Source organism: Pan paniscus, chromosome 17, assembly GCF_029289425.2.
Source record: "Pan paniscus chromosome 17, NHGRI_mPanPan1-v2.0_pri, whole genome shotgun sequence".
Taxonomy (NCBI): Eukaryota; Metazoa; Chordata; class Mammalia; order Primates; family Hominidae; genus Pan; species Pan paniscus.
In genome coordinates this window covers 74,261,627-74,288,551 of record NC_073266.2, presented here as the reverse complement: position 1 = coordinate 74,288,551, position 26,925 = coordinate 74,261,627, and the positions used below count along the sequence as shown (strand labels likewise).

Below are 26,925 nucleotides of genomic sequence, written 5' to 3'. Positions count from 1 at the left end.
TGTATATAATCATATAATATATATTTTAATAATTAGAAAATAAAGCTCTAGAATAAAATGTGAACTCCTTTAGCACAATCTTCAAGGTCCATTACAGTCTGACACCAAATACCTTCCGAGCTTTAACAAATAGGCCCTAGTACCAAAACTATGGCCCCTCACATATAAATACTTTTACTTATTCCCCTTCCCAAAATGCTCTTCCTTTACTCTGCTCCAATCCCTTCTCTTCCAACGACACCCTATTATTCCACAAGTATATGTATATCAAATCATCACACTCTACACCTAGGATATACACAATTGACAATTTGTCAATTGTCCCCCAGTAAATTTGGTGGTTGGCGTGGGGGGAGAAAGAGACTAATTCTGCCAAGGAAGTTAGTCCACAGTGAATCCAACTCCCACAACATTTTATGTCTACTATGTATCACATATTTGTATGTCTTTGCCACATTTATATAATTTGTTGTTCTAGATATTTGCATTTTCCTATACTCTACAGGAACATTTCAAAATCAGGGACCAATCATGTCTTACTCATCTTGTAGAGTCTTAAACCTATTACAGTACCTAGCAGAATGAAAAAAGGACTATTATGAAAATTGTATAAAATTGGCTGGTCCAAGTGTAGTGGTGTTTAGAACTAATTGGTCCAACCAGTTACAGATTTCTTTGTTCCCTCTCCACTCCCACTGCTTCACTTGACTAGCCTTAAAATTTTTTTAGGAAAATTATTTTAAATTGCCAATCAGCTCTTCTGACATAAAATTACCACAAATCCCCTTAACTGGTCTCTCTTCTGTCTTAATTTCCTCCCATCTGACCACATTTCTTTCTAGCTTAAGAGACTTCAACATTCTGTTGAACCCAAGGATAAAATCCAGACTTACCTGCAAAGCACAAAACATCTTACAAGATATACTGCTGCTTACCCTTCCAAGTTCATCTCTCACCACAATCCCTATAACTTCTGCCAAATCAAACCACTTCTACTTTCCAGGACCAAGTAGTTTCAGACATTTGTATTTCTGCATATGCTTATGCCAGAATCATGCTCCCTCCGGAATCTCTCTTCTGCCACTCAAGTCATACATACTTCTACTCATCCTGCAAGAAGTATTTCAAGTGGCTTCTCTTCTGAAAATTACTTACAAATTTTTCAAGCAGATCTATCACTACTTCCTGTGGGTAAACTTCTGCTCTAAATATTTCTATACTACAGTTAAGCATTCTAAAATACATAAATAATGTGATAAATTTACACTACACAATCATAAAGTTACAAATGCAGAAAAAAATCAAGACTTTCCGAATCTCATTCTCATATTTAATTCATTCATTCCCCCAGTTGCCTAACACCTATTATGTCTTGTGTTTGCGCAGGGTATTGAGGGAACCAAGATGAGTCAGAAATGGTTTTTCTAGTCATGGAACTCAAAACAGATGATGATGCGTACATAAGTTATTATAATGTTGGATGAATGGTGCCATAAAGAGAGATGGCAAGGCACAAGAAGGGGACGCAATGGAGAAAGTACCAGCTCCATCTCGGGTGACCGGGAAACCCGCACGGAAGATGTAATGAGCAATGAAAGAGCACTCCTGGCAGAATGATGGCCGGATGTGAAACAGGACAAAGACAGAAGTATCACACGGTGGATACTGCTGAAACAAGTGTCCAAGATGAAGAATGCATGGCATGGCTTTATCCTGCAGGCTCGGGAGCCACTAAAGCAGTATTTTTCTCAGAATCACCAGGAGTGCTTGTTAAATACAGCTCCCTGGGCCTGATATCAGACCTGAACCAGTATCTTTAGGAATGCGTCAGAATCTAATGAGCACCCCAGACTACTTTATGCAGTAAAGTTTGAGAACTGTTGTCTAAAGGCTTTAATGAGGGGAGTAACATGATCAAACTTAATTGTATAAACATTTATCTACCAGCAATGTTGGCTAAAGGGAGCAAGATCACTAATGAATATGAAATGGAAGGCAACTGAAACCATCCAGATGAGGGAAGATAAAAGTATGCAATAGCACTGAGCATGTAGAAAACAGGACAGATTGAAAAATGTGTACATTACCCTTTTATTTCTCGTAGCACTGTGCTTTATATTTTCTTTTTCAAATGCTGAATGAGTAATGTCAGACACCATGCTTACTGATTTTTACCTACCAACACTAGTTTGAGTGAATACTACATAAAATTACATACAATATCTTATCTAAAATAATATTGATACAAAAATTATTATTAATAATGATAGCTACCACATATAAAGCTGTTGTTATGGCCTAGGCACCAGACTAGGTATTACGGCTGGTTATGTCACAGCAAAAGATAAAATATCATCATATATCAATATTAGGTAGACAGACCCGACACTGGGTATGAAGGAATAGGTAATAACAACATTAGGTAAAAGAAGAGCCCACCACAGTGCTTTGGCAGATGCTGCCTCTCTGGGAAATATCTGCAAAATTCTTTTAGGATAAAGATAAAGACCATTACTACCAAAGAATATAAAATCAAACATGCTTGGTAAAGAAATTATTGAAGCAGCACGAGTGACTTGAAGAAAAAAGGAGGCAAGAGTGGTAGCCTCAAGATAGCCCTTTAAGCTCTCTCACCTGGTGTCAACCCCACATGCCCGCTTTCGGCACCTGTAGATCTGTGAATGCTTCTGTCCCTTCCTGGGAGGTGTGCCAGCAGACAGCCCATGTGCATGGACACCTGAAAGGTCATCTAGTGTCTGGGACAAAGATATCGGGATGCAATTTCGTGTGATTCCTCTTACTAGAGCTTCTTAGTGCACTGATTGTGTCATTGTAGCAAAAACTATAGCTAACAGCAATCCACAGAAAAAGTTTAAAAAAAGAAAAAAAAAACAGGAACAAAAACAGATGAGAAGATAACAGGAGGAGACTAAAAAGGAGAGAAAATGAGTAACCTCCAAGTCCTACAGATAAACTATAATTTCTGATATCACCAAGTCCTGCATAACTTGTAATACCTGATAATAGATTTAACTAACCCAACAAAGTCTTGTTACAACAAAATATAGGTATGCAGCAAAGTTGTGAGGATATTTTGGCTAAATGCATGGAGATGGCAGCATTAATCACCAACATGTCTGATATTGTAATATAGTACACTAAGCTTATCTATAGGGAAATTAAAACATCTATCAAGCTCATAAGTCTCTTGGCTTAATCATAAGATATTCATGTCTAGAGCACACTAATTCATTCAAATGAGCTTATATTCTTAACAATTTCAAATACGGGCTATCGGATCCAGAAAATTCTCTAGCAGGAAGCTTAGTATGTTTCCGCTGCTACCTTTATTAAGAACATTTGAAATGTGTGCTCACAAAATCACCTTTACATTATCGTGGAAGAAGATTAAATTCAGTTTAACAAATATTTGTGGAGTGCCTTTTATGTGCAAGATGCTTGGGACAAAATAAAGCCTCTGTCCTTATGAAGAAAGCCAACTAGGAAAGTTAAATTATAAGGTATATACAAATGAAAAGATCTCAAATTTGCTAGTAAGATTCAATGATAAATGCAAAATACATACATCTACACACACTTACTTAGAAGGGTAGTAAGATAGACATATTTGACATTTTCAATGTAAGAACCAACTCAGTTGTAACTTTAAATACAGATCTAACCATTTCAGATTTTAAATAAGGAATCTGACTTAAAATATTACAGAAATAAAGCCACAGGAAAAAAATATTGGATTGCTTCCTCATTGCTGAAAGTGAACCTGTGACAATTATAGGTTAAGAGTAGCAGGTAAAATTGTCAAGTGAAAACCCAAGGAAAACAACAGAACTATGATTCATGAGATTAACTTGTATTCAAGCATGGATATTTTTTGGCACATAAACAGACACACACACGCACGCACACACACACACACACACCCATACACAGTAGCCTCCAGCAACAAAAAAGCAATAACTTAGAATCTGCAGAGGAAAACATGTTGATGAATCCTTGCTTATCATTATTATATATTTATGATGTTTATTATTAAATATTTTAATATATTCTAGGGTTAAATCATGTCTGATGAAATACCTGAAAGCTTTGTTTCCTAAAACCAATATTATAATGATATTTTCAGTGTATTTCATTTTATCCTGTGACAAAGAGAAACGTAAAACAATGGCAATAATTGTACTCTTCCACCATTCACTTCAATGATCCTGACTCAAAGCTTACTTATTTCAGAATCATTTTTTAATATTACAGTTTTCAAGAGGATTTTAAAACACCTTATAAAATAATTTACTCTTTATCTTGAATGAGCACTGAGTCCAATCTATAGTGATATCAAATGGTTCCTATTGTTAATTAAAAAGAGTTTATTTATACCAGCAAGCAGTACAGACATAGGCTGATTTTCATGCTAAAGTATAAAGCAGAAGAGTTAATAATTTAAAAAAAAATCAGAATCTCCTTTGAAAGCAGAGATTAAGGATACTAAGAACAAGGCTAGGAAATATTACAAATCTAACACACACACACACACACACACACACTTCTATAGATATTAATACTTTGAGTCTTGAAATGGAAAACAAAAAACACTTGACAAATGTTAGTATGCTGTTTTACAAAATTATGTAGCCATATTACACTGCATGTTCTGAATAATTTTAAATTTCCTAAATGTGAAAAATGGTTTATTGCCTAATAATATTTTGGCAGGAAAAATAAATTAAATATTTTATAATTTTACTTTTGATTTAGTATATTTATTGAATAAAAGTTTTTAAAAGAATTTCTGAAATTCTGATGCATGTTAAATGTAAAAGGGTCACTGAATAAAAACAAATTGATGTCTTGATGTAATTTTTAAATAGCTAAGGGAAAAACCTCATCATCTACTAAAAAATATGCACAATATTAATGTTTCAATATTAAATATTTTAAGTACTAGAAAAAAGGAAGAAAGGAAGGAAGAAGGAGAAAGCCAGAGAGTGAAAAGGGAGGCATAAAAATTAGAAAATATCAAGAAACTGTGGAGACTGAAATGGATATTTGGTGCCCTCTGCTGTTGTTTTGCTGTTACTTAACATTAAGAGTTAGGATAATACAAGTGAGTTTCATCAGAGAATCCATTTATGTTGGAATTAGACAATATATACTATTATTCATCTTAAATATTTTATTTTAGACAGGATAAGACTTCATGGGTAGGTGTGAATGACATTACAGTCATGGACTTCATGTTATTTGACTTTTCATGTGTTTTCATTAACAAGTATGTTAATAAGCATAAACTAGAGATATTTGACTGAGGTTTTAAGGTTTCATATTACGTTATAATTTAATATGATATAAATAAAATAGAAATCACTTAATTACAGTAAGTTGTAACCATTAAGTATAAATGTTTAGGTCATGCCTTTGATAAAGAAAATATCTTTCAAAGATATTTCTGTAGACCATGTCTTACTGGATAATGCCTGAATAATAATATCCAAATAGTATTAATATATTAAGAGGTTAGAAGATCAATATATTAAGAGCTTCCACAACAGCAGCACAAAAGAGATTGATTTTCAACTCTTCCCAAAGGGCCAAGTTACCAAAGAAACAAGACCAGGAGTGTTCCTCCATTGTACAGACCTTTACACGACTCAGCTTCCCTAGCATCAATCCTTCTATCTTCCAAATAAAGAAAAGACTGCCTACCTCAATAAGGTGTTGTAGACAGCGAACAGATAACACAAGCAGTATTCCTTTCACTGGTAAGGGACAGATAACAAAACCCTGCTCATTTCATCTCAAATGAATGTATCAAAGATACATGTGAACATAGTTTACACCAAGTGAAGGAAAGAAAATGCAAAAGTCCAAAGAGCTCCTAGTATAACACACCCTTCTAGATATGCTGAAACCCTTAACACATTTGTAAATGAATGGAAACAAGGTGAGATTCTGGGAGGCTCCACTCGGTAAGAACAAGGATAAGACTGATAATGAGAAAATGAAAAGAAGAAAAAAAAAACTGGCCTAATCGACCTTGGGTCACTGTGATGAACAAGCCCTAATTTCAGAAATGTTCATGCTTGTGTAGATTCTAAGCTATTTTGAACCCTCTTCCCTCATCACTATCCAACTTGGCCCACATCTCACTATTCTCTCCACACAGTGGCCATGCCCACCTGCATCTGCACAGGCTGCTCCCTTTGCCTGGGGTGTTCTTCCCCACCGTCCTCCTAATGTCAAGCCTCTCTCTTCTGAAAAGCCTTCCCAACAACCCTTCAGGTCAGTTTGGCTCTTGGGGTTCTCTCTCACTTGGTTCATACCTTAGGTAGTAAAAGGCTCAACACAATGAACTACGCACTTTTCTCCCACATCAGAGTAGGAACTCCCCAATGCCAGGGCCCACTGGGTGTGGGTGTAACTGATGCCCTCTCCAGCTGGTTGTAGCTTGGGGCCTAGCTTAGAGTATGCACTCAATATGTGCTGAATGAATGCATGAATTAATCAAGAGTATTAAACTATGTATGTTGAACAATTATTGTGATGAATGTTTTCAAATCTGTTATCCCATTTAACTTCATTACAACCCTATTATACCAATTTTAAAACTAAAACCAAGTTGAAGATAAGAGATAAGTCAGTTAGTCACCTAAGGTCACATAGCAAGTCAATGGTGACAATACAGGAGGAAGTCAGGTTCCTCCTCTATCTGCCTGCCACTTCCTCCATGTTTTGAATAATTCTAGCTATCAAGGGACTCTCAACATTCATTCTGTAGAGATTTTAGAGAGAAGGGAGGTGGTAAAGGAAAGACTGAATCCACTCCACATTAGTGAACCCTCAAATCCTGGGTTATTTAGTGATTCAATGAACACTTTGTGCTGAGCACTGGAAATACAAGAAGCAATATGGTATGGTCCTCTGAGAAGCTCTTTGTCTGATATAGAGCAGTGGTTTTGAGCAGGGGTAATTCTCCCCTCACTCCCAACAGACACTTGGTAACGTCTGGAGACACTTTGCTAGTGACAACTTGGAAGGGGTGCTAATAGCATCTAGTGGGTAGAGGCTAGGGATGGTGCTAAAAATACTGCAGTGCACAGGATTCCACAAGAAAAAATTATCAAGCCAAAAATGACAATAGTGTTGAGGTTGAGAAACTCTGATACAGAGAAATAGAGATGGAAACAAATACATCTACCTGCTTACTTATACTAGTACAATAGAATAAGTACTAGGATAGCAATATAATCCAAGTGCCAGAGGATCAGAGAGGAAGACCCAACTGCCCCTGTCTGATCTGGCTGTATTATACTTGAAAAATTCAGGTAGCCTTTGCAGGGACAGAGGTCACAGAACTCATGCTCATGAGATGAGTAGGAATTAGCATGGGGAAAGGTGGCACAAGCATATAGCAAGTAATACACTTACTGAAATAGAAGTGAAGGAGACTAAAAACCAAGTAACATTACACTGTAAAAACCCAAAATCCTGGGTTATGCTGATAAATCTGCTCCCCTTTTACCGTTCCCATTCTTTTTCCTACCTCGTCCTTTCTACCCATCTATTTGCCTGAGAAAATATCACTTTTACCAGAGCTGATTGCTGCTTAGTGTGATTGTGATTGAGGTGTGAATGTAATTAGGAAAAATAAGTATTTTAATACAAAATAAGAGAGAGATCAGTGGAAGACATTAACAGAAAGATCTTTGGATATTTTACCTGTTGTACTCAACTGACAGCATCATATAGAATTCCAGTCACAACCACTATGTACCAATTATACTTCCTATACTTGGACAATGCAGTAAACTGTCTCCCTGAGATAACTGACAAATATATTTCTATTCAAGGTTAATTTTAGGGCCTGCAATACCATGTCATATAAATCATCTTACAAGATTCACACTGGAAAAAAATGTTTAAACCTTGAAATCATTGTCCCTGACTCACACCCTTGCTGGCCAACCATTGTCTTAGGAAAGTTCAACATCCATATAGGTCAGTGATTTTCAACTTAGGGTCTGCAGTTGTTGGAGGTCAAGGGGCTTCTTTATGGGATGTAAAAGGATTCAAAGTAGGAGGGCAAATGACACAATGTTAAGCATAGGGTCATTTAGTAAAGTGAGTTACTAAGGTTACTTTTGCTAATTATGCTACAAGTGCTATTTTTATATTTTGCTATTTATAAACTTAAATTAGCATGTGACTAATTTTCTAGAACAGGGGTCCCCAACCTTCAGGCCAAGAACTGGTACTGGTCCACAGGTTCATGGCTTGTTAGGAACGGGGTCCTACAGCAGGAGCTGAGCGGCGGGCAAGCGAGCATTACCACCTGAGCTCCACCTCCTGTCATATCAGCAGCGGCATTAGCTTCTCATAGGAATGAAAACCCTATTGTGAACTGTGTATGCAAGGGATTTACAGTGTGCGTTCCTTATGAGACTCTAACGCCAGTTTCATCCCGAAACCATCTACCCCAGGCCATGGAAAAACCGTCTTCCACGAAACCAGTCCCTGGTGCCAAAAAGGTTGGGGCGTGCTGTTCTGGAGACTTTCAGCATTCTAATTAGATGTCACACTATTATGAACCGTAGAGTAATGGTACAAATATTTTACTGCATATGAACACTGGACGGTGTCACATAAGGGATGCCTTGATATTCTGTGCATCGTAAGTGTGGGCTTTCAAATGCTGTTATCTTGCTTTCAAATTGCAAGTTCCTATTAGGTTCATCATTTAGTTTGGGGATTTTTACTTGCATCAACAATATTTTAAACTATAATTTTCCAAAACACATTCATAAGGCATGTATGAATCCTATTGTTAAGTCATAACTTAATCCCTACTCCCAAATTAGCCTGTTAGATGGCACTGCATTCTTATCACAAGGCTCTTTATCCAGTGGGAGGAGAAAAGACCAGGAAAGTGCACCACCAAATACTAAAAGCCATAGTGACTTTCACAACTTCCACTCAACTCAACCTCAGCCAGTCACTCCCATGGCCATGCACACTGGGTCCTGTCCTTACCTGAGAAACCTTAAATGCTAATATCCCCACTCTGGCCACACCTTCTAGAGTTCCAGGTCTTCCCCACATCTGCTCTTCAGCCTCTTGGAGCACAAACTGCTGTAACCTGTAGGTGGGAACCATCTGGAAACCTTTGAAACCTCCCACGCAAAGGTTGCACCCCATACCAATTAAATCAGAAAATCCTCGTGTAGGAGACAGGTGCCAGCAGTCTCTAAAGATCCCTAGGTGATTTCAGGTGCAGCATGGTTTGGGAACCACTATCATGGGGCATTCAGGCCCTGGATTCCACAATTTCATCCCCATCAGCCCCTTCTTCCCCCTCCCTGCCTGTCCAACCACAGTCGGTCCTAGCAATCAGTCTTTCACAACCACCCTCCATTCCCTTTTACGTCTGCATTTCAAATACAAATTCAGTGAATCCTTACACTTGCTCTTAGACCCCTCCTTCCCTAATCTCTACCACTCTCATCAGGTCCCCTACTCAGGATCACTCCCTTCCTCCCCACAGACAATCTTAGCTCCAACTTCTGGGAGAAATGGGAAGGCTTTAGGAATGTTCTCTCCTCAATCCCCATCCACTATCCACAGAAACATATAACCATCCAGACACCCAGCCTGTGCTCTTTCCCTTCAGTTTCAGAAATAAGGCTTTCCTCCTCCACATCAAGGCCAACTGCCTTCCTTCCCTTTACCTTTGAAATCGCCCACTCTCTCATCCCCTGGAAACCTAGCTTCATCAATTATCACTTCCTCCCTATCCTGATCGAGAACGTTCCTCTCACTACTTGATCATCATCCTCAGCCCACAAATACTCTCAGCTGTCTTCAAAATTGCATCTCCCTCTAGCTACTCTCTTTCCTTCTCTTCTCATACACACATTTCAAAAGTATTATACATTTGTTACTATTTCTATTTCCACACTTTCCTTTCACTCCTTAACCCTCCACAGTAAACCTTCTCCTCCCAACATCCTGGGAAGACAGTTCTTAAAAAGAATACTAATGACTTCATTGACAAACACATTTCGATCCTTCTAATACCCAACATCTACTGCATTTGACACAAGTGATTACTCTCTACTCTGCCTGAAACTCTTGATTCCCTCTGTTTACAGGTTAGCCCATTCTCCTGGCTCTCCTCACATGCCTCACACCACTCCTTCTCTAAATCGTTTCCTTTTCCTCCTCCCTTAAGGTTAGTAAGCCCAGAGTCTAGCTCTGAATGATCTCCTCCACTTCCACAGTATTAAGAACCATCTTTTGGATGTCTCATCACCACAGCCCTGCCTCAAGTTTCACTCTCTTAAAGGTCTTGCAGACATCACAACATAGATGTCCCATAAGAACCTCATACTCACCATGAACAAAGCAACTCCTCATCATCCCGGACAAAACCTGCTTTTACATTCGATATCACAAGTGATAGAGCTACTTTCTATTCTATCACCCAATCAGAAAACCTGTGAGCCAACCTTCCTTACCACCCATACCTAAGCAATCACGAAGTCTCACCGAATCTAACTCACAAATAGCTCTTGAATTTAAACTCTCCTCCCTATTACCTATTATCTGTTTTACATACTGGCTTTCATATATAATTCCTTTTGAGAGTAGGGTTACGAAGCTAATTTTTTTTAAAGTTTGAAAGCCACTGAGATAAAAGATAAAGCTTAAGCACCTTCACATGGTGCTTCAATGGACTCGCCTCATTTCCCACCACACCTGTCTCCCCGCACGTGGTATTTCCTACTTCCCACTTTGCTTGGGCCACCTAGTCCTCCCAGAACACACTGCAACCCATCTGCTTCCATCATCTGAATATATCTACTCATCCTTGAATGTCTCCTCCTCCAAGAAGCCAGTCCTAATCACCTCAAGCTGAGACAGGCTTCTGCAATACTTTCTGCATGTCTCAGCCAACCCCGCTACTTTATTCAATTGTATTTATCTGAGTGTATTTTCTGAAGGTAAATATGTCTTATTCATTTGGTTCCCCAGGACCTAACACAGTACCTAGTAGTCAATAAATGTTTAACTGAACTTGACTGATTCAATTATTTTCTAACAGAGGCTTTAAAAGTCAAGAAGTTTGAAAATTTCTATATGATCTCATAAAGAGCAGATTTTCAAACATATTAGAAGAGAATAAATTATTTCATCTCCAAAAATACTAAATTATTAGCATTTTGCCATAAATATGTATATTTTTATAAATTACTTCACAATACCTTTGAGTTCTCAAATAAGAGTTAAAGTATTATACACAAGGGCTAGAAAGATCTGGCTGCTGAAAAGTCATAGGGTTTAATCCACCTAGCACTCCCTATTCTCTCAGCATTCTACTATTTGATTTATGATGTGAGATAGTAAAAGAAATTTCTCCTCAGCTGTGTCTAACCTACATTCCACAATAATCTACATTTCTTCTTAATATAGTGTATTTTTGTTAATGTATTTGCAAGGAAAAACAAAACTGTTCTGAATTTAAAACCATCAAAGAACAAGACTGCTTCCCCTTGGCTCAGAATATGATGAATTATATTTAGTATGAACTCTGAATCCCATTCATAAATCCATTGAACACCTATTATATGTAAGCCACAGGGTCAATAAGGCACTAGAACCACAGGATTTATTAGGCTTCAGGAAGAGTTGTTCCGCTGTATATGTCATTATTTGATGGTATTATGCAATCATCACAATAAATCCAGTCATGTCTAATTCAAGGATCCTTAGAAAGGGAAAAGAGCCAAAAATCCTGTAATCACCAGAAACTTAGCAAATATGAATTAAATATTTAGTTAGTTTTGAGAATTTAGTTTTGTTCCTTAATGTAATGGTTGAGATTGCATTCATAGTAACCTAAAACTCATTTCCTTCAAACTGGAGAAGAGTTGGTGGAAAGGTACCCTGAGTTGGAAATTTTCAAAGTATCCATCCCAAACTCTCTGAAATATACACACATGATGCACACATACATTTATACATAAAGGAGCACATGCACTCACAACCCACATATAGTGTAATTTTCTACGTGTGTGAGTCCTATGACAGTGGACTTTTATTTTAATGGAGAACTTGGAGCAGATGTCAGATTTGTAGGAGCAGGAAGGGCCGATTAAATACAAAAAAATCAATCATAAGGTATTATCTGGGGGAAAGATCATAAACTAGAAGAGTGGCAGAGGCAGAGAGAAGACTGCTTTCAGAAGGAGATAAAAATGACAAAAGTTCATTTTGGATTGGTTTTCAAGAGAAGATGATTCGATAACATTTAGGATTTGTAATATAGATAATGGGACAAACAGTGATGACAGTTACTAGGACAGAAAAAGTATTGGCAAACTTTTTCTGTAAAGAGCCACATAGCAAATACTTCAAACTTTGAGGGCCACAAAGCTTTATGTCACATATTCTTAATAATATTTTTTAAATATAAAAATCATTCATAGCTCAAGGGCCCTATTGACCTGTAGGCCACAGTTTGCACCGCTAGGTAGTAGAAAATAATGAGAAATGGAATGTTCTATGGGACATGATTTTGAGTTCAATCTTATACATGTTAGCTTTAAAGTACCTTGGATAAAGCAGAGACCAAGCAAGCAGTAGGACCATCACTGGGAATACAGAAAGTAACAGAGCTTTTGAAAGTCTTGTGGGGCTAAAGAGAAAATTGAATATTCAAGGGACCAAGATCCTAGTGAGAAGGGAGGGAAAGAAAACAGAAGCTGACACAGGGCCATTCATGTTAAATGCCAAATACTGAAGCTGTGTGGGGAGACTAAGAATGTCTCTAGAAAGCAAAATGGAGTTTTTGGCAGGGTTGTCATGCTAAGAAGATAAGAAGTAGGATTCAGGACTCAACAAGCAAAAGAACCCCGTTAAATATTCTCGGCTCTCTGTTGGAAGCCCTGGAAGGACTAGAGAAGTAGAAGCAAAATCACAGATAGGCAGAGATTTAAAATACTGCAACCTAGCCTTGACTCAGGTTAGTCCCTGATTATATTAAGTTGGTCAGCCTTTATTCTATCTGAACAGCAGAGAAAGGGTGAGCCCCCTCTAGAAGAGGACATCATTTGAACAAGCTACTTTTTTTACCTACAATGTCTGGTATTTAACAAAAAATTACTACACATGCCAAGAGATTACAGCATATAACTGAGATTAGAGGCAATTAAAAGAGAGTCACCAGTGATACAGATATTAGAGTTGGCAGATAAAGATTTTAAGATAATTAGGATTAATATGTTCAAGAAAATATAGAAAATGATGGAAAAGAAGATAAAAAGATAAAGAATTTCAGCAGATAACTGAAATCTATTTTTAAAAAAGGATCAAGTAGGTAGCCTAGAAATAAAGACAGTAATAATAATTAAAAGTATAACTCAGTAAAGGAGTTTGTGGAAAAACAGCAGAAAACAGTACTATGGAACACAGAAAATATATACATTCAAACACAGAGGGAGACAAAGATTACAAAATACAGAGAAGAACACGAAACCTACGAAAAACAATTTTTTAAAAACGGGCAAAGGAGGCAGTCTAATTTACATGTAATTGGAGTTTCTGAAAGAGAGGTAAGAAAATAGCATCTGAAAAGATAATGGCCTCAAGAATTTTCCTGCACTAGTGAAAGACACAAACCTACAGATTCAAAAAGCTCTGGCAACTCCAAGCAGTACAAATACAAAAAAAAAAAAAATCACATCTAGGTATGTCATATTTAAACTGCTAAAAAACAAGGGAAAAATAGAAAACCTTAAAAGCAATGGGGGGATCCAAAGGAATAACAATAAGAATGATAGCTTATTTCCTCCCCCCAAAAAAAAGATGGAAATGAGAAGATAATGAAATCTTTACAGTGCAAAAGACCACCAACCTAAAAATATATAATCAGCAAACATATCCTTCAAAAACAGAGAACATTTTCAGACAATCAAAAACTGAGAAAATTCAATGCCAATAAACTTGTACTAAAAGAAATGAGTAGTTCTTTCGAGGAAGAAAATGATCTTAGATGAAAACATAAAAATGTAAAGTACAAAAAGAACAGAGTTTAAATATAAGAATATTAAATAATATTGACTGAACAAAACAATAATAATGTCTAGTGGAATTTAAAGTATATGTAAAGTTACAATGCATGGCAACTAAAATGTAAAAAGAAGGGGGGGCAAATGGAGTTGTAGTGTTCTAAGGCTCTAGCACCAGCAGAGAAATTCTAATAGGAATAATTTGTTTTAGACTGTAATAAGTCAAAGATGTACTTACAATCTCTAGGGCAAAAACTAAAAGAATACTAACAGAATCTATAGCTAACAAGTATAAGAAGGGGAAAGTAAAATTTAAATATATTTGCTGAATCTGAAAGAGGCCAAGAAAAAATAGAAATAAACATAAAAACAGTGAAATGGAACTCAAATGTTAAGATGGTAGATCTAAACACTACTATATCAGTTTTCAGAGAAAAACAGAGATAGAGTAGCAGGGATTAGCAGTGGCCATAATAGTCAAGAGAAGAGCAAAGAGATAAAAGGTTTATAAAGAAGCAATTTAGAAAAAAAAATCCAGCAGTCTAGGAAACTTGGAAAGGAAGTAAATGTGGATAATATTTTATCAACAGATAAATCTAGAACGCATTATTATAACCAATGTTTGCACTGAGTTACCAAAAAAGAGTTAACATTCAATACATCTTAATTAAAAGATAGGAATCAAAATGTTCCCTATTCAAAAAGTTAAACAACACATTTTGCAAAAAAAAAAAAAAAGAGGATTTTATGCTATCTAAATGATCTGGACATTTCAGAGAATCCACAAAGTCCATATTTTAATATGCCAAATCATGGAGGAGAAATTTCCTGATTGCTATTCTTAGCTTATAAGTGCCAGGATTCAGAAAGCAATCAAAATTATGAGTATAACTATTATGATACCCAAACATTATTCTTTGAGAGTATCATCTCTGTTATCATGTGAGAGACTGACAATAATTTGTTTGTTTTTGTTTGAGACAGGGTCTCGCTCTGTCACCCAGGCTATAGTCCTGTGGAATGATCTCAGCTCAATGCAGCCTCAACCTCCTGGGCTCAAGCAATCCTCCCACCCCAGCCCCTAGAGCAGCTGGGACCACAGGTGTGTGCCACTAAGCCTGGCTAATTTTTGTAGAGGCAGGGTTTCACCATTGCCCAGGCTGGTCTCCAACTCCTGATTCAAACGATCCGCCTACCTCGGCCTCCCAATGTGCTAGGATTACAGGCATGAGCCACCGTGCCTGGCCAAGTTTTAAATATCTCTATATCATATAATCACCAAAGCTAATAATAAGCATGTTAGAAGATCATGATTATTTTATTACTGGAATAATATTACTTCTAGTATCTCTCCAGAATGGAAGGGGACAAACGTTTCCTTTATTTGACTGAGAAAATGTATTTCCCCTCTTATAGTCACAGGCATTTACTCCTTTGTTTTCTTAAGACTGGACAGCTTAGCTAAGGCTCCTTTATTTATTAGGGACTAGACAACAATTGGCGTAATTTAAAATTTTGTCCCAATAACCACAGAGGACAAACAAAACTTACATACTTATGAGTATATAATAATATATTATCAACATACTCATATTTTCTATTAAAATATTCATTAAAGTTTTGGGACAGAATGTTAAACAAATTTAATTGATTCTTCAAAGGTCATACATATCATAAGAATTCTTCTAAGGACAAAAACAGTTCACTAAACAAGGCCTGGTATCCTGTACACAATGTCATTTGGCTTGTCCTTGTCTGTATCTTACAGTGCCCTTTTCACAGTGAATCATAAAGTCTATTCAATCAGTACAAATGTTTTTAGAGTGAATTTTGCAAGCATAAGAACAGACTATGTTCTTAGTAGGTTATATTTGACTTCTAAATTCCATTCTCTTGCCTCGTTACACAGAATACAAAGCTACTGACCTTTGCAAATATAGCACATTCATTTTTTTCAGACTTTTGACTAATTAGACAACATGAGAGAAATGTAAGGTAAAAGATAAATCATCCTGGTCATTTTTCCACTTCCTCAACCTCATCATTTTCCCCTATAAATAAGGTGATTCTGATTGGCACAACAATGCTCAAGATGTAAAGCTGCAGAACAGAAAATTACACACAGTAGGATGAAGAAATTAATTTCATGGCAGTAATGGTTTTCTAGCTTCACTAATAAAATCCCTTTAGCCCAAGATCTCTTTATGAAGAACCATGTATGTAGCAAACGCTTTATGAGAAAAACATGTCAGAAACATCACCGGATATGCTCAGACCATCTTCTAAATATATGCATGCATGCATTTGCCAAATATCATCATGTGCAATCTATAAATGACTGGTTATCTATATTTTACAAATCTTCTAACTCCTAATCCACTGAACTGCTTATGCTGGGTGGTGTTGGGATTTAAAGAAAGAAAAAAGAGAAAAAAAGATGGCTCTACCTCCAAAGAATTATAAGCATCTCTTCCTTCCTTTTAACAGAAATCACAGCCTACTTTCATTCTCTTCCACTGAAAATGACTTGGTACATTCATCTTCCTCTCTTTAATCATTACCAATTACAAAGAAACAATTTCTAGTAAGGGTAAACTCTCCAGCTCTGTTCTTAACACCATGTCCTCCTGCATTGTCCCACCCGTTATCCTCCCACCAACATAAATGCTCAGTGATCTCCTAAACAGAGCATAAACCCAGATCTTAAATCCCTAGACACTGAAGCTACTACCCTCCTCTTTTTCCATCAAAAGCTAATTTCTTCCACACTCTTTACCTCTACTTCTTAACTCAGCTCACTGTACCCTGATTTCTGACCAAACCAACTCTACCAAAACAGCTCTCTTAATAATCACCAATGGCTTTCCTAATTACTAAACCTACACACCCCAATTCTTAATGTTATTTCATTTCTCTGACAAACTGTAGACCTTTTACTTTTGTTTTCAACTGTATGTGTGATCTAGAATCCGCCTGTATGATTTCTCTTTCTCTGCTTCTCACTGGCTCATCTTCATCTTCCTGATATCTAAACAGGCATTCTGTCTTCAAATTTCTTCCATTTCCATACTCTGTCTCTCAATAATATCATACGAAGATGTGGCTTAAAAAGAATTTCTTAAAGGATAACTTTACAAACAACTCTCAATTTCTATCTTGTAATTCTATACCAAGATTTTGCAATGCATTACCAGTAGTCAAAATGTACTAAGTATAATTCATTCATTTTTCTCATTCATTAATCCATTCAACAAATAGTCATATTTTTAAAAAGAGTCAGTTGGCTAGAACTGGAATAATCAAGGATTGAAGAATAAAATTAAATGAGGAAAGCATATGTCTGATCACATAGAGTTTCAGAGGCAACTGTAAAAAGTTTGAATTTTGTTTTAAAGATGACAGGAGGCCACTGGAGTTTACCTGCCCAAGGTCACCCATGGCTAGCAAGTTATAGAAACATAATTTGAATACAGACATGCCTGTCACCAGTACCCAGGCTCTTAACCACTCTTTCGAACTGCTTTTATAAAAATAAAGCAAAAGCCATTCCACCAGAGAACTATACTTACAATCTTGATATTAACAATGCTATCTTCTGATGTAGTTGATATTAACAATGCTATCTTCTGATGTAGGGGTCGGCAAACTATGACCCATGGGCCAAATCCAACTCACCACCTGCTTCTGTAAATAGTTTTATTGGAAAGCAGTCATGCTCATTTCTTCACATATTGTCTATGCCTGCTTTCACACTATAAAGCAAAGTTAAGTCACTGTGACAGAGACAGTCCACAAAGCCTAAAATATTTACTCTCTAGCCCTTTATAGAAACAGTTTGCCAATCTTTGTTCCATCCAACTGTCTTTAGGTGCATCAGTTGCTAATTGGGGACAATAAGAACTACCTCACCTATTTGCAGTGACAATTCAGGAAAAGAGCATATCTGAAAAAAATCAAATGACAGCAGGCACCCAAAAACGTGAACTGCAGTCTAAGTCAGGCTCTACACTCCAGCACCTATTTAGGAAAAAAATAATACCATCTCTATTTTATCTCACCATCATGTCACTTATTTCTCAAAGGTATTTTGCTGACTTGCACACACCCCAACTCCTAACACTACCAATAAGATGCACGTCTCCTATTACAATCATCCTCAAAGCCTATTCCATGGCCTGTACATTCCTGTTAATAGCACTGCCATTCTCCCCTCAGCCGGGTTTTGGTTTCTGAAATAATCTTGAACATCAAACTCTTCAAGACCAGAGTGAAGTCCTATTTATTCAACTTACGCAACAGCTTCCTAACCATCCGCTTTTCCACATTTCCAGGGCCTAATCCTATTTCCAGTCCCCATGACCTCTCACTTTATCATTCCAGTAACCTCACAATTCATTTCCCAAATCAATATTTGTAAGTGTCTTACATTAAAATGTTAGATATGACAAAATATTTCTTAAGCAATCAAAAGTATCCTTTTAAAAGTATTCAGCATCATGTCAGCACCCATTAAATTACATCCTCAGCTTTGCATTCAAGTTCTTCTACGACACAATTCTAATTGACACCTCAAACTAACTTCCTACTAAATTTCTTGAGCAATTACCATTTTTCACTAGTATGTACCATACTCTATGTGTAGTTATACTACAATGCAATATAGTTATACTACATTGAGTATTGGAAATAAAAAGATGAAAAACTGAACTGCTGTCCTGAAGAAGTTTAAAATCTAGTAGCGAAGACAAATATAAAGAACAAAAAATACCCCATACAAAGGGAAAAGTGTTTTGGGAAACGTATGAACAAAAAAAATGTGAGCATAAAAAGAATGTAAGAACTAACTCTGCCAAAATGGGTGGAGGGGCTAAGGGTTGGTAATGGCTTCACTGTCCTGAGGAAGAGTGAGATTAAAAAACAAGGGTAGGGAAGGGAAAAGAGGGATAGGATAGAGGATGCAGGATTCCTGCTATTTCAAGCTTTTTTTTTTTTTTTTTTCAAAAGCAGTGGTTTTAAACCAGGGGCAATTTTTGCCTCTTAAGGGAAATTTGACAACGTCTAAAGACATCTGATTGTCACAACTGGAAAGAGGAGGCTACTACCAGCATGATGTGATGTAGGTAGAAGACAGAAATGATGCTCAGCATCCTACTATATAGACTCCAGTCCTCCAACAACAAAGAATTACCCATCCCAAAATGTCAATCTGTCACACATGAGCTATCATGGTCTACAGTCAAAAGGAACAGGAATAAAGGAAAGGATAAAGTTGAGATAAGTCCAGGATGGGTTAGAACACTGATAATACAGAGAAGGCAAGGAAGGAGAATGAGTTATACCTACACAACTTCACTCACCAAAACCAAAGGAAGAATGCAAAACTGAGCAAAACTTCCTTTTGCAAAGGAAGACTGCAAGTTACTAATGAATGCTCCACATCTAAAGGTTCATGAACACAGCCTTGAGGCTGCAATGCAGGGGTCTTACGACAATCAGTTATGAGGCAATGGCAAAGACAAGGGCAAAACAGCGAAAGAAAAGGCTCTCTGCACTTTCTGTTCCACATCATCCAATTCAACACATAGTTATTGCACAGCAGCTGCTGCTAGATGTCATGGAAAAGCACAGAGATAAATAAGTCAAAAATCCCTGCTCTCAAAAAGACTGAATTTCAGTAGGGAGAATTAGATAAATATATAAGTTATCATAATATAAAGAAAAAATACATGTCATAAGAGAAATGCAAAGGGTTTCAAATATACACATTCTTGCAAAAGACTCATTCACAGTAATAAAGTATTTTACTTAATACCCTCTTGATCTTCTACTGTGAGAAAAAAATTACAGGATAGTAAATTCTCCATCTTTGTAAAGTTTTCAATGTCCAGTATAATTAACATAATTAGCAAAATAAAATATCTGTTACTTCCATATAGCCCTGATTGCTAACACTATGTTACCAAGACAAAAAGCAGCACTTTCTATAGAGTATCCCAATACAGGCTTCGCTTTCCATTGAAAGACTCATGGATATTCAGAGAAGGACTGTGTGGTAGATAGAGCTCCCTCTCCCCTCTCCCCTCCCCCCTCTCCCCTCCCCCCTCCCCCCTCTCCCCTCTCCCCTCTCCCCTCTCCCCTCTCCCCTCTTTCCACGGTCTCCCTCTGATGCCGAGCGGAAGCTGGACGGTACTGCTGCCATCTCAGCTCACTGCAACCTCCCTGCCCGATTCTCCTGCCTCAGCCTGCCGAGTGCCTGCGATTGCAGGCGTGCGCCGCCACGCCTGACTGGTTTTCGTATTTTTTTGGTGGAGACGGGGTTTCGATGTGTCGGCTGGGCTGGTCTCCAGCTCCTAACCGTGAGTGATCCGCCAGCCTCGGCCTCCCGAGGTGCCGGGATTGCAGACGGAGTCTCGTTAACTCAGTGCTCAATGGCGCCCAGGCTGGAGTGCAGTGGCGTGATCTCGGCTCGCTACAACCACCTCCCAGCCACCTGCCTTGGCCTCCCTAAGTGCCGAGATTGCAGCCTCTGCCTGGCAGCCACCCCGTCTGGGAAGTGAGGAGCGTCTCCGCCTGACTGCCCATCGTCTGGGATGTGAGGAGCCCCTCTGCCTGGCTGCCCAGTCTGGAAAGTGAGGAGCGTCTCTGCCCGGCCGCCATCCCATCTAGGAAGTGAGGAGCGCCTCTTCCCGGCCGCCATCACATCTGGGAAGTGAGGAGCGTCTCTGCCCGGCCGCCCATCGTCTGAGATGTGGGGAGCACCTCTGCCCTGCCGCCCCGGCCGGGATGTGAGGAGTGTCTCTGCCCGGCCGCCCTGTCTGAGAAGTGAGGAGACCCTCTGCCTGGCAACCGCCCCGTCTGAGAAGTGAGGAGCCCCTCCGCCCGGCAGCCACCCCGTCTGAGAAGTGAGGAGCGTCCTCCCTCCTCGTCTGGGAGGGAGGTGGGGGGGTCAGCCCCCCGCCCGGCCAGCCGCCCCGTCCGGGAGGTGAGGGGCACCTCTGCCCGGCCGCCCCTACCGGGAAGTGAGGAGCCCCTCTGCCCGGCCAGCCGCCTCGTCCGGGAGGGAGGTGGGGGGGTCAGCCCCCCGCCTGGCCAGCCGCCCCGTCCGGGAGGCGAGGGGTGCCTCTGCCCGGCCGCCCCTACTGGGAAGTGAGGAGCCCCTCTGCCCGGCCAGCCGCCCCGTCCGGGAGGGAGGTGGGGGGGTCAGCCCCCCTCCCGGCCAGCCGCCCCATCCGGGAGGGAGGTGGGGGGATCAGCCCCCTGCCCGGCCAGCCGCCCTGTCCAGGAGGTGGGGGGGGCGCCTCTGCCCGGCCGCCCCTACTGGGAAGTGAGGAGCCCCTCTGCCCGGCCAGCCGCTCTGTCTGGGAGGGAGGTGGGGGGGTCAGCCCCCGGCCCGGCCAGCCGCCCCGTCCGGGAGGGAGGTGGGGGGGTTAGCCCCCCGCCTGGCCAGCCGCCCCATCCGGGAGGTGAGGGGCGCCTCTGCCCGGCCGCCCCTTCTGGGAAGTGAGGAGCCCCTCTGCCCGGCCAGCCGCCCCGTCCGGGAGGGAGGTGGGGGGGTCAGCCCCCCGCCCGGCCAGCCGCCCCGTCCGGGAGGGAGGTGGGGGGTCAGCCCCCCGCCCGGCCAGCCGCCCCGTCCGGGAGGGAGGTGGGGGGGTCAGCCCCCCGCCCGGCCAGCCACCCCGTCCGGGAGGGAGGTGGGGGGTCAGCCCCCCGCCCGGCCAGCCGCCCCGTCCGGGAGGGAGGTGTGGGGGTCAGCCCCCCGCCCGGCCAGCCGCCCTGTCCGGGAGGTGAGGGGCGCCTCTGCCCGGCCGCCCCTACCGGGAAGTGAGGAGCCCCTCTGCCCGGCCAGCCGCCCCCTCCGGGAGGGAGGTGGGGGGGTCAGCCCCCCGCCGGGCCAGCCGCCCCGTCGGGGAAGTGAGGGGCGCCTCTGCCCGGCCGCCCCTACTGGGAAGTGAGGAGCCCCTCTGCCCGGCCAGCCGCCCTGTCCGGGAGGGAGGTGGGGGGTCAGCCCCCCGCCCGGCCAGCTGCCCCGTCCGGGAGGGAGGTGGGGGTGGTCAGCCCCCTACCCGGCCAGCCGCCCCGTCCGGGAGGTGAGGGGCGCTTCTGCCCGGCCGCCCCTACTGGGAAGTGAGGAGCTCCTCTGCCCGGCCACCACCCCATCTGGGAGGTGTACTCAACAGCTCATTGAGAACGGGCCATGAAGACAATGGCGGTTTTGTGGAATAGAAAGGGGGGAAAGGTGGGGAAAAGATTGAGAAATCGGATGGTTGCTGTGTCTGTGTAGAAAGAGGTAGACATGGGAGACTTTTCATTTTGTTCTGTACTAAGAAAAATTCTTCTGCCTTGGGATCCTGTTGATCTGTGACCTTACCCCCAACCCTGTGCTCTCTGAAACATGTGCTGTATCCACTCAGGGTTGAATGGATTAAGGGCGGTGCAAGATGTGCTTTGTTAAACAGATGCTTGAAGGCAGCATGTTCGTTAAGAGTCATCACCACTCCTTAATCTCAAGTACCCAGGGACACAAACACTGCGGAAGGCCGCAGGGTCCTCTGCCTAGGAAAACCAGAGAACTTTGTTCACTTGTTTATCTGCTGACCTTCCCTCCACTATTGTCCTGTGACCCTGCCAAATCCCCCTCTGCGAGAAACACCCAAGAATGATCAATAAAAAAAAAAAAAAACAAAACAAAAAAAACAAAAAACAAACAAACAAACAAACAAAAAACAAAAAAAAAACAAAAAAAATAAATAAATAAAAATAAAGAACCGAATCCTGGATTTGCCAATTTAAAAAAAAAAAAAAAAAAAAAAAAGAAAGACTCATGTAAAAAATTAGATCCAATATCCTAGAGTAAGTCCTGTACCATTGAGAAGCTCTTAGTTGTTTGTTTTTTAACTTTGGGTGGGTTTATTTCTCCTGAGGTTAGAAAGCTATCCAGAGGACAGCTCTTTAAATATTCCCTTCAGAAGGAACCTCAAACTCAACATGAGAAAATAGTTAGAGAAATCCCTAATGGTCCAGCCAACATACATTTTTTATAAAGTGATTATCCTCCTGCAGCTTCAGCTTCCTAAGCCTTTTTCCTCCCTTCTATAATTGTTTTCCTTGTAGGCCAGGCAACAATTACCATTGCTACAAGACTAAGGAGGTTCACAAGCAATATATTTTACAATACATAAGTGTAGTGTCTCTGATATCTGGTGCTTTTATCACTAATTGCACTATAAAATACGCTATTAAAACAGGGACAAACAAGATTGTAAAAATCACATAATGGACCATGACCACTTACAAAAGCCATTCATAACTGTTACTGTACCACTTATTTTTCTTTAATTTTCAAGTTATATAATTATTTTTCCAAATTTTTACTTCTAGGGGATACCATCAAGAAAAAGAATATATCTGGGAGTTACACCACATGCATGCATGCTCTTAAACATATTGTTTTATAAATTTTCTCAAAATCAAATTACATATCATGTCAGAAAATGTGCTATGAACACCGAATTTCTAGAGACAGCTACAAGATTCCTTGGAAGTAACTGAAGGTATGGCCAATGCTTTCAGCTGTGATTTCTTCACAAACTTTAGGGTTTGCTACTGAAAGCACAGAGGAAAAATGTAGAACGATTTCACAGTTCCAGCTGTTGAAATATACAATACAACATAGCTGATAAACATTTATATCTTGAGGGAAGAAATAATGATCAAAGGGTGACATTACTGCGAATTACTGGAGGATGTGGGTCAGTGGAACTGCCTACAGTATTTCATGTGTCATCAGCACGCACGAACTCATGGTTAATTTTCAAGTCTGCAAATGAGCCTTTCAACCCCTTTACTATTTATTCACATGTCTAACCATTTAAAAAATGAAAATCAAGGAGAGACTAAAATTAAAAGTATTTGTGCCTATTCATTAATAACTCTAATGAATATTTAGATGGAACTAGAATTTTAAGTAGTGATTCAGATGAAATATTGAGATTGTCTCTAGGTTTCATTTATCCATTACTAGAGACAAACTAGTTCTAATTATACTACATGACACAAATACCACAGACCAAACAGTGGCTAGACTCTACAAAACTAAAGATAAGTAACCAATTCATGAATTGGGATTGGTTTTTTTAATAGGATAATCTTCTCTTAACTGAAGAAGTAACTTATACTTTATTAAGTGTCAGTAAGGAAAGTGTGTTTGAGCTTGGGTCTCAGAAAAATTTCAATACTTCTGCAACACCATCATACGTATTCTGAAACATTTTCTTAAATCTTTACAATGGCTTAACCTTACTAAAATCAGAACCTAATTTTAAAACAAATGATACATCACAATTACAGACATCTTAATTGTACCTAAATTACTTTTTTCCCTCCTTAGGACATTAGCTAGTGCTCAATCTTTCAACAGAAAGACTACCAAAAAGTAAGACAGATTACACACAGTTGGTTTGCCCTAATTTCAGAAACTAAAGTCACTTAATTCAGTCGGAAGAATTTTAAAATATTTGAATGGTAAGAATAATATACTTTTTCAAAATGCCAAGTACTTGAAAAACTCAAACCATGTTGGATAAACCTAAATGAAAATCAAAAGCTTATTTTTCAAGTGTCATTTCTCAAAAATTATTTTCTAAGATATGCCAAAGCCATGTTACTAAATGAAGTTAAATGGGGTCTACACACTTCATGAGCCCACATATAAAACTTACCTTGTCAGATGCCTCAGAAGCCAAGAGGTTAGTTGCAAGGGTTTGTAGCTTATGATGGGCCATATTTTTAAGAGCAGCAAGACTACGTCTCGTCATAGCTTGTTTTAGGTTGACTGCTGGATGACTAAGTGAATCAACAGCAGCAGGAACAGCTTCATCACAAGCGTTTAGAATCTCAACCGCTGTTATCCCCATCACACAACGATCCAATGCACCTGTGAGAAAAATATATTCACAAATATTTCATAATACTACAACATTTTGAATAGTTTAAGTAAAGAAAAAATGGTATGAAAAATTTTTAAGTAGAAACATGTTTTATCAATGCCTCCTGGAAATTTTTTTTTGTACTTCCTTCCTCTAACAATCTTCCATGTAGTACCTACCACCTCAATGAATTCCTCTCCCACAAAGTCCCTGATGCAACTTCCCAATAAAGTCAAGTTCAGAGCTAAGATTCCAACAACCTTCTCCAGGCTTTTCCACTCTTTCTACCTCCCAGATGGTTTTCTTGACTACTCCTGTCCCATCGCACCATTACAAACATTAAAATCTATGATTTGACCTTCCTCTAAGTTGTATATCAATCTTAAACGAAAAAAGTCTTACTAAAATTTGTTTTTTTCCTCCTTGAATAATTGCTGAAGCTTCTGTAAGAAACTTCCACAAAACAGAAAAAATATTATAATTTCTACATTTTGTCTGCAAATTCTTGACTCTTACTCTCACCATCCAGCCAAATGTTTCTTCATATGTTTGTGGAAATTACCACTACTTCTACTTACAACTACTTTACTTATTTATTTATTTTTTATTTTTTATTTTTTTGAGACAGAGTCTCGCTCTGTCGCCCAGGCTGGAGTGCAATGGCGCGATCTTGGCTCACTACAAGTTCCGCCTCCTGGGTTCACATCATTCTCCTGCCTCAGCCTCCCGAGTAGCTGGGACTACAGGTGCCCGCCATCACGCCCAGCTAATTTTTTGTATTTTTAGTAGAGACAGGGTTTCACCGTGTTAGCCAGGATGGTCTCGATCTCCTGACCTCATGATCCGCCCGCCTCGGCCTCCCAAAGTGCTGGGATTACAGGCGTGAGCCACCACGCCCGGCCTACAACTACTTTAAAGCTTCTTTATTTGGCTATCCTTTCCGTTTATCTCCATCTATGCATTTCTTGTCTAAGTCACAGCAAAAACTTCCTCCAATGTGAGCTTCACCACCTCCTTCACCCACCTTTCAAGCTCTTAATGTTACATTTTCAATGAGTTATTCTCTGGCCATCTTATCAAATTCTCCCTTTTCTGCTTTATTTTCTCCATAACACGAACACCAGAGAACATACTATATGTTTAAAGTTTTTGTTATTTTTGACCTGCCTCTCTCCACCCAGAATGTAAACTACACAAGAGCTAGAGAGTTTCAGATGTTTTGTTCACTGTTGTATCCCTGGTACACTGAACAGTGCCCAGCACATTGGAGGCACAGAGTAACTATTTGTTGATTAAATGGAGATAGAGTTAGCAGCCTCAAAATACAGAGTTCTAACAAATCTATGAGAAAAAAATAAGCCAACAAAATAATGTTTAAAGAATATGAACAATCGAGAAAAGAAATTCAAATAGATAGTAATCATACAAAAAGATGTCAACCTCACTAATAATCAAAGAAATCAAATTGAAGCAATAATGAAATACTATTTATCTCTTACCGTACAGATATTCAGCATTCTCAAGTATGTAAGAAAACTGGTAATATACTTTTAGTACAAATAAAAATTAGTAATTTTTTTAACAAATTCTATTAAATTTAAAACTCACATTTCCTTTAACACAGGAATTCCTATTCTAAGATTATGCTAAATAATGATACCATATCCAAACATATATGTGTGTGGCTGGGTTATAAATGTATGTCTTAATCGTAATAGAAAAATTTTTCAGAAACCTAAATATCTATCATTAGTAGACTGTGTCAATAATTTATGATGTATCCACTAAAAGGAGTATTGCGAAGTTACAAAAACAATGTTTAAAAGGAAGCTCAGCTATATATATTAACATAGAATAAAAGCCATAACATATTGTTAAATGAAAATAACAAGTTAGAGAAGAGTATTCATAGTATAAAG

General features: G+C 39.5%; 1 protein-coding gene across 5 annotated transcripts in view; it reads right to left on the bottom strand.

Moving 5' to 3' along the window:
- Window positions 1–26,925, bottom strand: part of WDR7 (WD repeat domain 7) — a 380,267-nt gene that overhangs the window by 275,686 nt on the left and 77,656 nt on the right. For all 5 annotated transcript variants that reach the window (XM_003827244.5, XM_034943806.3, XM_003827243.5 and 2 more), the window contains exon 14: window positions 24,800–25,014. In XM_003827244.5, the coding sequence (XP_003827292.1) occupies window positions 24,800–25,014 (215 nt within the window). The remainder of the gene's footprint in view (window positions 1–24,799; window positions 25,015–26,925) is intronic.